Below are 12,563 nucleotides of genomic sequence, written 5' to 3'. Positions count from 1 at the left end.
TACCACGAGGGTGTGTCTGGTGCACTGCAACAGTAAACATCTCTTGTCTGTGGATCGCTTGTGATGGGGAGCTGTGCTATTGTAACTAATGATACAGTCAGCCCAAATAAGCATAAATACATGCAACTACGCACTTGTTTCCTGAGGGCAGCAGTTTCTGAGCTGTCATATCTGGTTAAAGCTTTCTGAGGTTGGTCTCTGTGATTACTAACAACATCTTAAATGACAGTGCTTTCTGCACGTTGTGAACCAATGTGTTTGCCACAGAGGTGCTGTGCAAGGGTTAGCTGAGTAGGGTTATGGGGAGATAGCCAGGAAACAGCTGTAAGTATGGGTGTGACTCTCCCATGTGATACTGTCTGAGGTTGGTGTTATCTCTAACTGATACTCACTCTACAGGGAGATGCCTATCCAGAGCTGAGGAAGAGTGCAGACCAGGTAAGCAATGCAGAAACCCTGGAAAGAGACCTCCCTCTCTCATGGACTTTGTAAGGCACTATTCTCAGAGGCAGAACCCTTTCACAGATCTTAGCTGGAGGATTTTGCATAGCCTACTCCATAGCGGGGTTCTCATGTATAGGCTGGGATGTGTTGGGTCCATGTCTGCATCGTGGGCACTGACTGGGCTTGTGAAGTATATTTAGTGGACTTTGTTGTGGGAGCTCTATTAGATCATTAGCAGGGACTCCTTGTTCTGATAAAAGGCAGCTGTTGCTCTGGAAAAGCTAGGGCAGCTATTTTGTTGAATGCAAGTACAGTCTGTTCTAGCCTGAGTACCCTTTGTCCAAAGTGGCTTGGGGATTTAAGGCTAGTCCCTGCTTGCTTCTGCTGACAGCAGCTGTGAAAGGCAATTTCTCTGTCTGTTTCAGCCATGCAATTTTAATTGGGTCATAGATAACAAAAGTGTAACAGGGAACATTTGTTTCAGCATCCATCTCTTCCCAGGTGGACGGTAAGTATTATCAGGGATGATGATAGGAGACACAATGACTTTGGCACTGTTTAATAGTGCAGCAGAGACACAAAATAATGGATGCTGGTTCAAGCAGACAGAGCACCCATTAGACATCCACTTGATTTGTTTGAGCTGTCTCTAGCAGCGAGCCCAGAGGTGGCAGGGCTGAGCTGAGCTGGAGAGCTTCCTGTGATGTTATGGGTAACCCTTCTTCTGTTCTTTGGGCAGGTTATGGATATCATCAATGAGAATGAAGTTGCTTTTCTGTCCTCCCTTGAGCGTGGGAGGCGCATCATTGAGCGGACAGTGCAGCAGATGAAACCTTCTGAAAATTTCCCAGGTAAGCCTCCTACCTCAGCCAAGTTGCACTTAAAGATGGTTTGGTCCAGGTCACTGCGAGCATTGCGGTCAAAACTGTAGCTACCCTTCTCCGTGTGCTTTTGATGACATTCCAGCCCTGGGCATTCCAAAGCCAAATTTAAAAGCAGATATTTCTCCCTTCTCTAGACTGCAATTGTTTCCTAGTACATCATTTCCACAACGAACCAGGCACTGGGGAAGTTAGAAACTCCCTTTGCTGCTTTATTGATTAAATGGATTCTTACAAGACACAACTGAAAGGAGGTGCTCAGGGCGCAACCATAGGAGCTGCCTGCTTAGATGTGCTGCACTGAATATTGGCGGAGGTGTGGCTATGTGGCTCTGTTTGTACTCAGTCCCATATTAAAAACTGTGTGGCTTCTTTGCCCTTTCTCATTATCAGTGCATTTGCACACAGCCCACATGAACCTAGTTGCAAAGGCACACGTCAGATTGATCCCACTCAAGCAACTTTGGAGATGCCTTTACCTCCCAATGCTCATGCATAGTTCATATCATTCTTTTTTGCCCTGCAGCTGAAGTAGCCTGGTCTCTCTATGGGAATTTGGGGTTCCCCCTGGATCTAATTGACTTGATGCTTGAAGAAAAGGGAATCCATTTGGATTCAGCTGCTTTTAATGAGCTTGTTCTAGAGGATGCTAAGGTAAGAGACGCGCTCTTCATGAGGATAACTCAGAGCCTACCCTCTCCTGTGTGCCCAGAGTCAAAATTCCTGTCGCTACTGAGACCTCTTAGATGCACCACAGGGCTATGCCCCTTTTCCCTGGAGGGGAAGTGAATCTGAAGCAGCAGTTCAGTCCCACTGCTCTTTCCTGTAGTTGTTTAACTGGGAAGTATTTGCTGGTGATTCTTTTCAGATGAGTATCGGTGTTGTACAATATTGGGCTGGAATGGAGGTTGTCACGGAATTACATACGTTAGGGGCAACCTCTTGTAGTCATGCAGTTCAACACCCCCAAAGCAGAGCCAGCTTGAACAGCCCAAACAGCAAGTGAATTATGAAGAGTTTATATAACCCCCTCAAGCTCTGTAGTGCTGGAAGATTTGTACTGCCTGCCCTGTACAGTAATCAGATCAAGGCCTCACTGTTCTGAGCTTTAATGGCCTTGAAGTTTCACAGCTACACAGCAAGCTGTGCAGGTAGTGTTATGTTAGCTGTTGCTTATGGCTTGCCTAAAAGCTAGCACAGAGTGGTATTGAGTGCTTGTAGGGCTGGAAGGGACAGGTTGGTTTAGCAGTAGCTTGCATCAGCACAGACCTAAGTTAGGCTTTCCCAGGAAGATGGCAGAAGCTGCTTCTAGCCTTAAAGCTCCAGTTACTGGTTTGTATTTCCCCAGCTACCTCGCATCTAACTTTGCCTTTACTCTGCTGCAGCGAAAGGCTCGTGGCCCACAGGAAGGACGACAGCTGGAAGGCACCGTTGTGCACCTCGATGTGCACTCTCTGGCTCAGCTACAGAGAGACAACATACCTGCTACTGATGACTCTCCAAAATACTCCTACAAGCTTGGGCAGCATGGTCAGTATGGTAAGTGTCAAGATCCCATGTGTTGGGCAAACTCTGCCTAAGGGAGCAGGAATCCTTCATGACCCTGCTGTTACTACCTGGTACATGCAGGAGAACACGTACTTCATAGTTCAAACCTGTCCACCTTTCTGCTGCATCTTTTCGTGGCCCTTGTAACTTTTCTCAAAGTAGCTGCTGTTATTATTGCCGGGCTGGTAGTAAGGCTGTGAGAAATGGGTTGGTCTTACCATGCAATGCTGAGGCAGCAACTGTTGATTTATACCAGAGATGAATCTGTCCCCAGCAATCAGGCTTCTGGGTTGAGTGCTATGGAGAATGAAGATTATGCAAGGTGTTTTGGTAGGTGCTTAAAGCTGTGCTCTTGCTGTTTCTTTGGCAGGCCACTAGATGCCAGTGCAGGCTTTTTATCCTTTGGGATAACTGGGGCTGCTGATGCTCTAGGGAAAGCATAAAGCTGAACCATAGAGAGTGAGAGGTGGTGTGGCTGTCGCAAGCAATTAGAGATAGCTGTGTACAGCCTGTTATCCAGTGTACTGATGAAAGCCCCCAGCAAGCAAAATGTGAGGTAGTTCAAACTGTACAGCAAGTACATAGCTCAAACTAGACGAACTACAGAGAGAGCACAGTGGAGGAAAAATGAAGACACTGGCTGAATTTACTAAGTTAGCACTGTATTGCTTCATCAGTCACTGAATCATGGAATAGTTCAGTCTGGAGGGAATCTCTGAATGTCCAGTCTCTTGGTCTAAGGAGGATCAGCTTCACACTCAGAACAGGTTGCTTGGGGGTCTTCTTTGATTAGGCTTTCAGTATCTTTAAGGATGAAGATCCCACTGCTTCTCTGGTCTTTGTTCCATTATTTTTTTTTTATCACTCTTAGCGTGAAAGGTTTTTTCCTTATGTACAGTCAGAATTCCTTGCACTCCAGCTGTTGTCTCATAAATGCCACATACAGAAGTGAATAATCATTTTCCTTGACCTGCTAACTGTATGTTCGTACAGCCCAGCAGGTAGCAGTCTTCCTTTCTGCAAGGGCACCCTGCTGACTTGTGTTCAGCTTGCCCTTGAAAAGCCCAAGGTTGTTCTCAGTCCATTTCTTTGGCCTACCAAGATCTCTCTGAAAAGCATCCTTGGTCTTCAGTGTATCAGCCAGTCTCACCAATTGTTGGCAGACACAAGCAGGAGAAGCATACATCCCATCCTATCATAGACAATTGTTAATGAAGATGTTGAAATGTGTTGTCCATAATTTCAGCCTCCAGGTAGCTCTGCTAATATCAGTTGGACTTCAGAATATTGAGCAATTTTTTCTGGGGCCCAATTGTCCAGCCAGTTACACTATATGCTTGCCTTATGGTCCACCTGCCCAGTCCATATCTCCTGAGTTTGATTTCAAGGATGCTACAAGAGAGTAGCTTGTTTAATCAGGGAAGATAATCTCCCTTGTCCATCAAGCCAGTTTTCTCCTTGTAGAAGGCTGTCATGCAAGTATGCAATATAACACGATGCAGGCATGTCCACCATGTCTTTTTTGAGCTCATATGAACCTAGGGTGTTCCTGAGCAGTTACCTACTCTACAGTGGTAAGTAAAGTTTGGGATGACTTGATTCTGAATAGCAGATCCCTTGTCCTTTTGGCCAATAGCTGTTCCTCTCTGATCAAGTCAAAGGGAAGTGCTAGCTTTCATTATAGACTGTGTGTTGGTAGGGATGGCCAGAGAAATGGTGCCTCCTTTCATGGTGTGATCTGACAGGGTGCTCGCATTGATTGCTGCCATCTTCTTCCCCTTGGCAGAGTTCAGCCCGTGCCAGGCCACCATCCTGATGCTGTACAGAGATCAATCTCTTCAGAAGGAGGTCGGGGCAGGGCAGCACTGTGGCGTCATCTTGGACAGGACTAACTTTTATGCAGAGCAGGGTGGGCAAGACTCTGACCAAGGTTACCTGATACGCTTAGGACAGCAGGTGAGACACTTTGCTGGTGGAACCCAAGGTTTCCTAGATAATGAGGCCAGACAGAGTTCTCCAAGCGATGGGCCATTTTACTGTCTTAATTTGCAAGCTGCTAACTCTTAACAGTTTCCCTGTCCTTGCCTTGGGGTTGGTGGGCTAGGATGAGAAACAGCAGTAATCTCACAGAAGTGGGTCTGCTGCTCTGGTTGTCTCTCTCTCTCAGTTCTTCACAATTTCTTCTTGCTGTGAAAGTGTTGGAAGTATTCCTAGGATTTCCTTCGGTGTGTTGCACTCTTAACAGCTACGGCAGCAATGCAAAGAGAATGCAATTAATAACCAGAGAGTCCATGAGAAGAGTAACTTGTCTCTGGCCAGTCCTAGACAACTGCAGTGCCCAACTGAAGACATATTAGAAAATCTGTTATTTCTCTGAAAAGTATTAGGGAGGATTCTACTTCTGAAGCAAGTTTTTTTTTTTAGCTTGCCAGAGGAAGGGCTTTGGCCCTAGTTATGTGGGATGCTGTATTTCTTCCCTCCCACATTCCAGCTTTTAAGAATCACCTTTGGGCACTGATGCAGCCTTTTCAGCCTTACAGAATGCAATAAGTGCATCTTCCTAAGCTGAAGGGGAGATTGAGTTCCTCTTGCCAGCCTCATGAGGCAGAAGTGACACCTTGGATGCCTGGAACATGTGCCTTGGCATTTTCTCTTGGGCAAATATCCCTGTTAGGAAAATTCATTAGCACAGTTGGTGTGGCTGCCTCTACACTGCAGACTGGCAGTCTCAACATGTGTAGTGATTGGCTGGATGCAGGGAAGGGATGAGGCACTCTGGTTATGTTATTTTGTCCCTGCTTTTCCCATCCCATTCCTGTCTCTTTGGAGCTAATAAGAGTTATGTTTCCCAGTAGGGTCAAACAGGTATCTAGCACAGGTTGTTGGATGTTCTCTGTGACCTAACTCACTTTTCTGTTTCTCTTTGCTCAGGACGTACTCTTCCCTGTAGAGTCAGTTCGTCTCTGTGGTGGTTACGTGATCCATGAAGTCACTGCTGTAGAAACCCTGCGTGCTGGAGACCAAGTGCAGCTCTTTGTGGATGAGGTAATCTTAACCCTTTCCCAGCCTTGCTTTGAGAATCTTGTAAAGTCCTGAGTAAGCTATTCATATCAGAGCCTTGTCTCTTGTCTTGACTGTTCTTTATTACAACGTGCAGCAGGAGGGGCAAACTTGCAAATGACTTTGTCTGTAGTGTGCTATGAACTGCAGCTCGGTCTGGAAGTATCCAGCCTAGCTTTTGCTGTTTTACAGAGGTCATCCCATGGGAAAAGATGTTATATCTGCCTGGTAGCATAAATTCATTTGACAGCCGTGCTACTTGTTTGTTTGTTTTTTCCCACCATCATCTCCCATCCCCTCAAATACAACCTTTTCTTATCTCTTTGTGCCATCATCTGCTCCCCCAGGGTGTGGAGTACCAGCACTCCATGCTAAATCATCTGGTGCTTTCAGGTCCAGCGGCTGGCCTGCATGACAAACCACACTGCTACCCACTTGCTGAACTTCGCTCTTCGCCACGTTCTGGGTGACAGCACAGAGCAACGAGGTTCCCATGTGACAGCAGAACAACTGCGCTTCGACTTTAATGTCAAGGTGACTGGACTTGTGTTTCTTTGGTTCTCAGCAGTGCCAGTACCGCAGTGCTAGCCTCCTCTTCAGGGATTGTTTCTCCTCTCACTGTAGTCACTTGATGATCACTATTCCCTTTTACAAGCAGAGAAGATGAGACATGGGAAAGTGATGTGTCCAAGCTCCTTTGTTCTCAGGAGGCTTCTCCTGAAGGCAGACTTACTTCCTCAGGGCCCTGTGACCGTGGAGCAGCTGCAGCGAGTGGAGCAGGTGGTCCAGGATGTGATCAAGCGAAATGAGGCTGTGTATATGGCTGAGGTCCCACTTGCACTGGCAAGAAGAGTTCAGGGACTCCGTGCTCTAGACGAGGTATGACAGGAGGGCAGGACGCCTCTTTCTGAGCCTTCTCTTTTAGCTGAAATCATCAGGGTCATAAAAGATATTGAAGCAGGAGGTTTCCGTAGGGAACTGATTCCTAAAACTCAGGGGTGTAAATGGGATGGAGGTGAGCTACATTATGTGTGGAGCACTACATTATAATGTGTGGAGACCGGTGATGCACAGGCTTTCTACTTACTTCTTCAGACTTAACAGCTGTTGGCATCACCCAGTTGTATTTATCCCCATACAGGCTACTTATGGTGCCCGACTTTGAAACCACTCTTGAATAAGAATAAAGTAAGGCAGGGTTCTGAAGCCATATGGTTAGTCTGTAAGTGTCCTTGAAGGCTGTATGGTAACTGCTGATCCCTCTCTCCTTTGTCAGGGGTATCCAGATCCAGTGAGGATAGTGTCCTTGGGAATTCCCGTGGAGACTGTGCTAACCAGCAACTCTCAGGCTGCAATGCAAACCTCTGTGGAGCTCTGCTGTGGGACGTAAGTGTCTTTTTACTAATAATCCAAAAAGGTGTGTTTGTGGGCAGACTGTGTCCTTGTAATTCTCAAGTTGTTTCCCACCCTGATGCCAGCTCCAGGCCTATGTGAGGATCTCTGTGAGGATCTTACAAGACCTCATATAGGAGCACTGGTGGCTTAGGTAGAGAGAGATGTTTCCAAGTTCCACACTCTTCCTGTGCAACTGAGTTTCTTTACCTGAAACAGTGACAGAGTAGGCTTGTTGTGGAGCTTTCAGAATGCCAGGGTGAGAAAACAGTAATGAAACACAGAGCATTTTTCCTTGTTTCATAGTCTGAAATCCACTTGAAAGCTGCAAGTCTGCAGCAGAGTGTGAAACAGGATTTGTGTCCTGTCACACTTGGTTTGGTTTGGGGCTTGCAGGAGGTCTCCAGACCCTGCAGAAATCTCTGGGACAGTTGTAAGAACTATTGTCCAGCCTGATTATTTTAATTATTTTAGCCCTGTTCTAGCACTAGAGTAGAAGAAGAGTTAATCAATCTTAGTATGATGCTGACATGGAAAAAATGGAAACAAATTGGCATTTGAGTAGATAAAGCTGGAAATGAGCAAGTTTCTAGTCACGTGGGAGGAGCAGGACAAGAAACTGCGTGGGAGTGGAGATGATCACTTCTAATTAAGCTATCTGAAATAATTGCTTGTGGTAACAGAGTCATTGAGACACTGTAGTATTCATATCTGTTTTTCTATAGCCAAGGAAGAGAGGGAAGGTGATCAGTTCCCTGTGTCTGCACAGCAGCAGTATGACTGCAGTCCAGTGGCTTGTATGTGATGATCTATCAAGGGAGTGGAAGAGCTGGAGATGAAAAATGGCTTTCCACAAGGTTCAGCAGTAGCTGAATAGAAGGAAAAGATCCCCATCCAATCTACTCATAAATAATATATATATTTGTCAGTAGCCTGCTGGGAAGGTAGCACAAAGATTCTTCTGCAGTAGCCTCAGCTCTGCTGTCTCTTGCTCGACCAGGAGTTTAGGCATGAAAAAGGTTTGAAGCTGTTGGGACTGAGTAGAGACTGTCCTCCTGGAGATGTGGCTAAAATGAAAGCAGTCTTCCTGATGATTTCTGTTCCCAGAGAGCAGCTTGTGTCTTCTCTGTTCTCTGTCAACTCTGCAGACACCTTCTACAGACAGGAGCAATGGAGGATCTGGCCATTGTCAGTGAACGTCAGCTTGTTAAAGGGATTAGTCGTGTCATTGCAGTGACAGGGAGACAAGCCAAACAGGTAAGAAAGGAGAAACAGATCTCAGCTAAATCCAGCTTTGTAGGCTCCTGTTTGGGCAATTAAATTCCCTCTGCTTGGGCTGGAGCCTCGCTGCTATGTCTGATCTCACTTTCTGTTTTACCCCTGAACACAGTTCTGCTGCTTTCCCTCACTGTGCATATCCACTCCCCAGCTGCCCTAGATTTCAGTCTCTTTGACCTTCGTTCCTTCCCTCAGACCCCCTTTTCCAAGATAGACATTCAATGCAGAGTGCCAGGAGACTTCTGGACTAGAAATTTCAATCACTGGGAAGGTATTTAAAGGTGTAATCCTTTGTGCTTTGGTTTTACCTCCTGTCACAGCTGGACATTTGTTTTTTGTAACTACAGGGTTCTGCTCTCATTCTTACAGACTTTTTCCTTCTTTGTGTAGTCTCTTTCTTGCCAAACTGTAGTTCTGATCTGATAGGGTCTGTATAAAAAGTAAGCAACCTATTATTGTTCCTGTGAGATCCTTGTTGTGTATGCAGAAGTGTCAGGGTCCCTGTGCCTTGACCATTTCCTTACAGGCTGCAGTCAGAGTGACTCACTGCCAGTGGAACTGGGAGGACTAGATGCAAAGGCCACCCCTGCAAATCTATTGCTTTTTGCCTGGCTGTCCCCTGCAGTGCTGTGTTTTTACTGTGTTTTTTCTTAATGCAGAGAAAGGAAAAGCTGCAGGGCACATCTGCATACTTTGCTGGAAGTGCTAACCTGAAGAGACCCTGAAAGGAGCTAAGTGTTAATTAGACAAGGAAGGCTGCAGGTGTGGAGGAGTAACCTGGAATATGGGATGTGTATCCAGCTAGGCAGAGCAGTTCTCTCTGTTCACAGCTTTTCCTGTATGCTCTCTGCAGTCCTGGTCTCCCAGGACCACTGTGGGCACAAAGACCTGTCAGGAAGTGAAAAAAGCTTGCATTAGCTTTTGTTGGTGAAAGCAATAAGAAATGGGCCAAGACCAGCTGAACTCATCTTCAGGAAATGTCAGGTGTGAGGTTTCTTTAGTCTTAATGTTACTCAGTTTCTTCAGTTATTAATTTCAATAATGCATTTGTTAATGCACTAAAAAGTAAAAGGGCCTCCCAGTTTTTTTTTTTTGTCATTGAAATCCTGAGGAGGACTTTTTGCTGAAGAAACATAGCTACATGACAGTGTTGTCCCACAAGTGTGACCATCTAGCAATGGCTGCAGATCTAGAGGGGAGCTCTCTAGTCCAGAATCTCTTGGGGACGGTCGTTCTTAAAGCTTGACTGTAGATGTCTTCCACCTGGATACTTAACAGCACTTCAGTGCCACCTCCCTCTTTTTTCCATCCCCGATTGTTCTTTGTCTTGCTGCATCTGAAACATTTTCTTTTCCTCTCTCCAGGCCCGAGAAGTAGGTCAGTGCTTGGCTATGGAAGTGGACTCTGTCTCAATACGGATGAAGCAGAGGAGGAGCACCTCTGTTCTTGAGATGCAGAACCTCTCCAAAGAAGTGGGACAGTTAACCAAAGTAAGGATTACATTCCATACAGAAAGATCCCAGCACTGGCTGGCTCTTGAGACAACATGACTTCCCTAGGAGATTCACTATGGTCAATAGAAAGAAGCTGCAACTTGCTGGTGCCTCTTTGTTCATAAAGATTTCATCTCGTGTCTTGGTGCCTCTGCTCCCAGAGGGAATATCAGAGGAGAGTTAAGCAGTAAAAAAGGGTTTCCAGGCTTTTCCCCAGGTTTTAGATGCCCAGCTGAAAAAACTGTTGCAGTGAGTGACTGGCATGATCAGGTATATGTATAGGAAAGTCTGGAAAGAGGACAGGCTTCAGTCTGAGCTTCTGGAGAACAAGCAATTTATTTCTAGTTACAGTTCAGTATCTTTACAAAGCAGACTGTCTTCCAGGTGGTGGCCAGCACTACAATGCCCCAGTGGCAGAGAAAAGAACTACAGAGCACCCTCAAATCGCTGCAGCGAACCGCCAACACAGCCATCAAGAAACTGGAGATGCAGCAGGTACTGTGACAGCAGCACACTCACTGTAGCTTGCTAATAGCACTGTGTTGTCCACCACTGAACTTCATGTATTTGTCACAGTTCACTGCAATTCAGTGTCTGGAGCCTCATCAAATGTGAGTGCAATCACACGGTGCTGTGTAAGCCCTGTCTTGAGTTGATTTCACTGACAAGGCTGTTATTCATAAAATGCAGTGACTTGACTGCACTTCTGGTATATGCAAAATCTTGATGTCTGTCCTATCTGTGAGGATAGGACTTCTTGCAAATACCAGCAAGTAGATAGGCATTGCCTACTTGTTAATGCATGGAGAAGATGACATTGCCCTGAAAATGGTCTTTACAGGATCATGCAGTAGAGTGGCAGAAGAGCCTTTCTCCCATTCATATGGATATTGCTGTGATTTTTCCACTGTACTTGTTACTAATTTAACATGATTATATTAAAAATCCTTGTGAAATTCATAATGCAGACTTAATGTTCTCATTTACTTACAGTAGCAGTATCTTCTCAAAGGAACTTGCCTTGATACATGTGGCAGTGCAGAGGCCAAGGAGAGAGTCTGAGAACTGAACTTGTCACTTTTGAAATCTCTGCTTGCTTTTGAGGCAGAAGGGTTGTACAGGTCTCCAGACCTCTGCTAACATAAATCTCCCCTCTGTCGTACAGAACAGCACTTCCACTCCCTATATACACGTGTTGCATACTTATATACCCCTCCCCGTCACCCTGTGTCACCTGTAACCCCTCAAGTGCTGTGTGTTTCTTCCTCCAGGCTGAAGAGAAGGCGCAAAGGCTGCTAGCAAAACACTGCAACCATCCTGTCATTATTGATACTGTCCCAGCTGATTCCCTGTCTGTGAGTAAAGCACATTGCTTGTTTGCCCAGCAATACTTCAGATGCTGACTGCAGTCAAAGGTAGCTGCACAGCATTCTCCTTTGCTGTAGCCTGACCCTGCCTTTTCCTTCCTCTCCTAGATCCTAATGAAGGTAGTGAACCAGCTTTGTGACAAGTCACCTGGCACATCAGTCCTGCTGCTCAGCCCTCAGGATTCTGGGGAGGTGCTCTGTGCCTGTCAGGTGTCCAAGGTAAGCAGAACCCTGGCAGAATCACAGGAGCCTGCCTGCAGAGAAGGACTGGGTACGCTGCTTAATAGGTCCCAGCTGATTTTTTTATTTTTTCCTGGGTTTCTACCCAGTGGCACTGATTAATTAAGTTGAGGAATGACCAGAGATGATTGTGCTGGGACCAGATAATCTTTCAGCTTTTGCTGGGCACAGATATCCCTGGATCCTCCAGGACGTGTTTGCCCAGCAGCAGGACATAGCGCTAACACGTAAACTCAGCCTCCTTTCAGTCACGTCTCCCCCAGGTAGCGAGGGTCCAGGCTGGATGAGAGGAGAAAGGTGTTCCTTCTTCCAGACTGCAGAGTGCTCCACAGACCAAAGTGTGTGTCTCTTCCCCAGAATTGTCTCCCCGTGTTCTCTGCTGCTGACTGGGCCGTGGCTGTCTGTACACAGATGGAAGGCAAGGCAGGAGGTTCTCCTATCGTTGCTAAGGGCAGCGGAAATGCCAAGGGCATGCAGGGAGCCCTGACTACTGCACTGGAATTCGCTCGGAGTAAACTCTGAAATGACTGTGATGCTTTGGTAGCAGGACAGCTGTAAGCTATGTGGATACTCGATGCAGAGTTGATATGAAAGGTGTGGCAACTCTCACAGTGAACATTGCTGCAACCACTGCATTGGAGCACTTGGCACCTGGCCATCAGGGCTGAGCAGAGAGTCTGTTCCTGATGCCACTAACAGAATGATGCTGCCTGTCCTCAGCCTGGGCATATGGGGATTGAGCCTCAGAAGGCACCAGCTTCTTCTGGAATAGTGCAGTTCTTGCCACGAGACCAGCACTGGGAGGTTCTAAGAGCATGACTGTCTTATCCCAAAGTTATTAAAGGATGGAGAGCGTTTGA

At 46.4% G+C, this 12,563-nt stretch overlaps 1 protein-coding gene across 5 annotated transcripts in view; it reads left to right on the top strand.

Annotated features, from left to right (window-relative positions):
- The window catches only part of AARS2 (alanyl-tRNA synthetase 2, mitochondrial), a 16,225-nt gene extending 3,662 nt beyond the window's left edge, over positions 1-12,563 (top strand). Inside the window, exons 8-22 of one of the 5 annotated variants that reach the window (XM_048935577.1) lie at positions 400-438; positions 1,184-1,295; positions 1,852-1,979; positions 2,711-2,864; positions 4,660-4,829; positions 5,805-5,918; positions 6,327-6,467; positions 6,675-6,812; positions 7,210-7,319; positions 8,474-8,582; positions 9,968-10,093; positions 10,481-10,591; positions 11,368-11,451; positions 11,572-11,682; positions 12,061-12,563. In XM_048935577.1, the coding sequence (XP_048791534.1) occupies positions 400-438; positions 1,184-1,295; positions 1,852-1,979; positions 2,711-2,864; positions 4,660-4,829; positions 5,805-5,918; positions 6,327-6,467; positions 6,675-6,812; positions 7,210-7,319; positions 8,474-8,582; positions 9,968-10,093; positions 10,481-10,591; positions 11,368-11,451; positions 11,572-11,682; positions 12,061-12,225 (1,812 nt within the window). In that variant the 3' untranslated portion in view covers positions 12,226-12,563. Of the gene's footprint in view, positions 1-399; positions 439-1,183; positions 1,296-1,851; positions 1,980-2,710; positions 2,865-4,659; positions 4,830-5,804; positions 5,919-6,326; positions 6,468-6,674; positions 6,813-7,209; positions 7,320-8,432; positions 8,583-9,262; positions 9,588-9,967; positions 10,094-10,480; positions 10,592-11,367; positions 11,452-11,571; positions 11,683-12,060 lie in introns of those variants that run through there. The other 4 variants (XM_048935578.1, XR_007374971.1, XR_007374972.1 and 1 more) reach the window with 4 other exon arrangements.

Source organism: Lagopus muta, chromosome 2 (assembly GCF_023343835.1).
Source record: "Lagopus muta isolate bLagMut1 chromosome 2, bLagMut1 primary, whole genome shotgun sequence".
In the NCBI taxonomy this organism is placed as follows: domain Eukaryota; kingdom Metazoa; phylum Chordata; class Aves; order Galliformes; family Phasianidae; genus Lagopus; species Lagopus muta.
The sequence above is the reverse complement of the archived record's forward strand: the minus strand, read 5'-3'. Positions and strand labels throughout refer to the sequence as shown.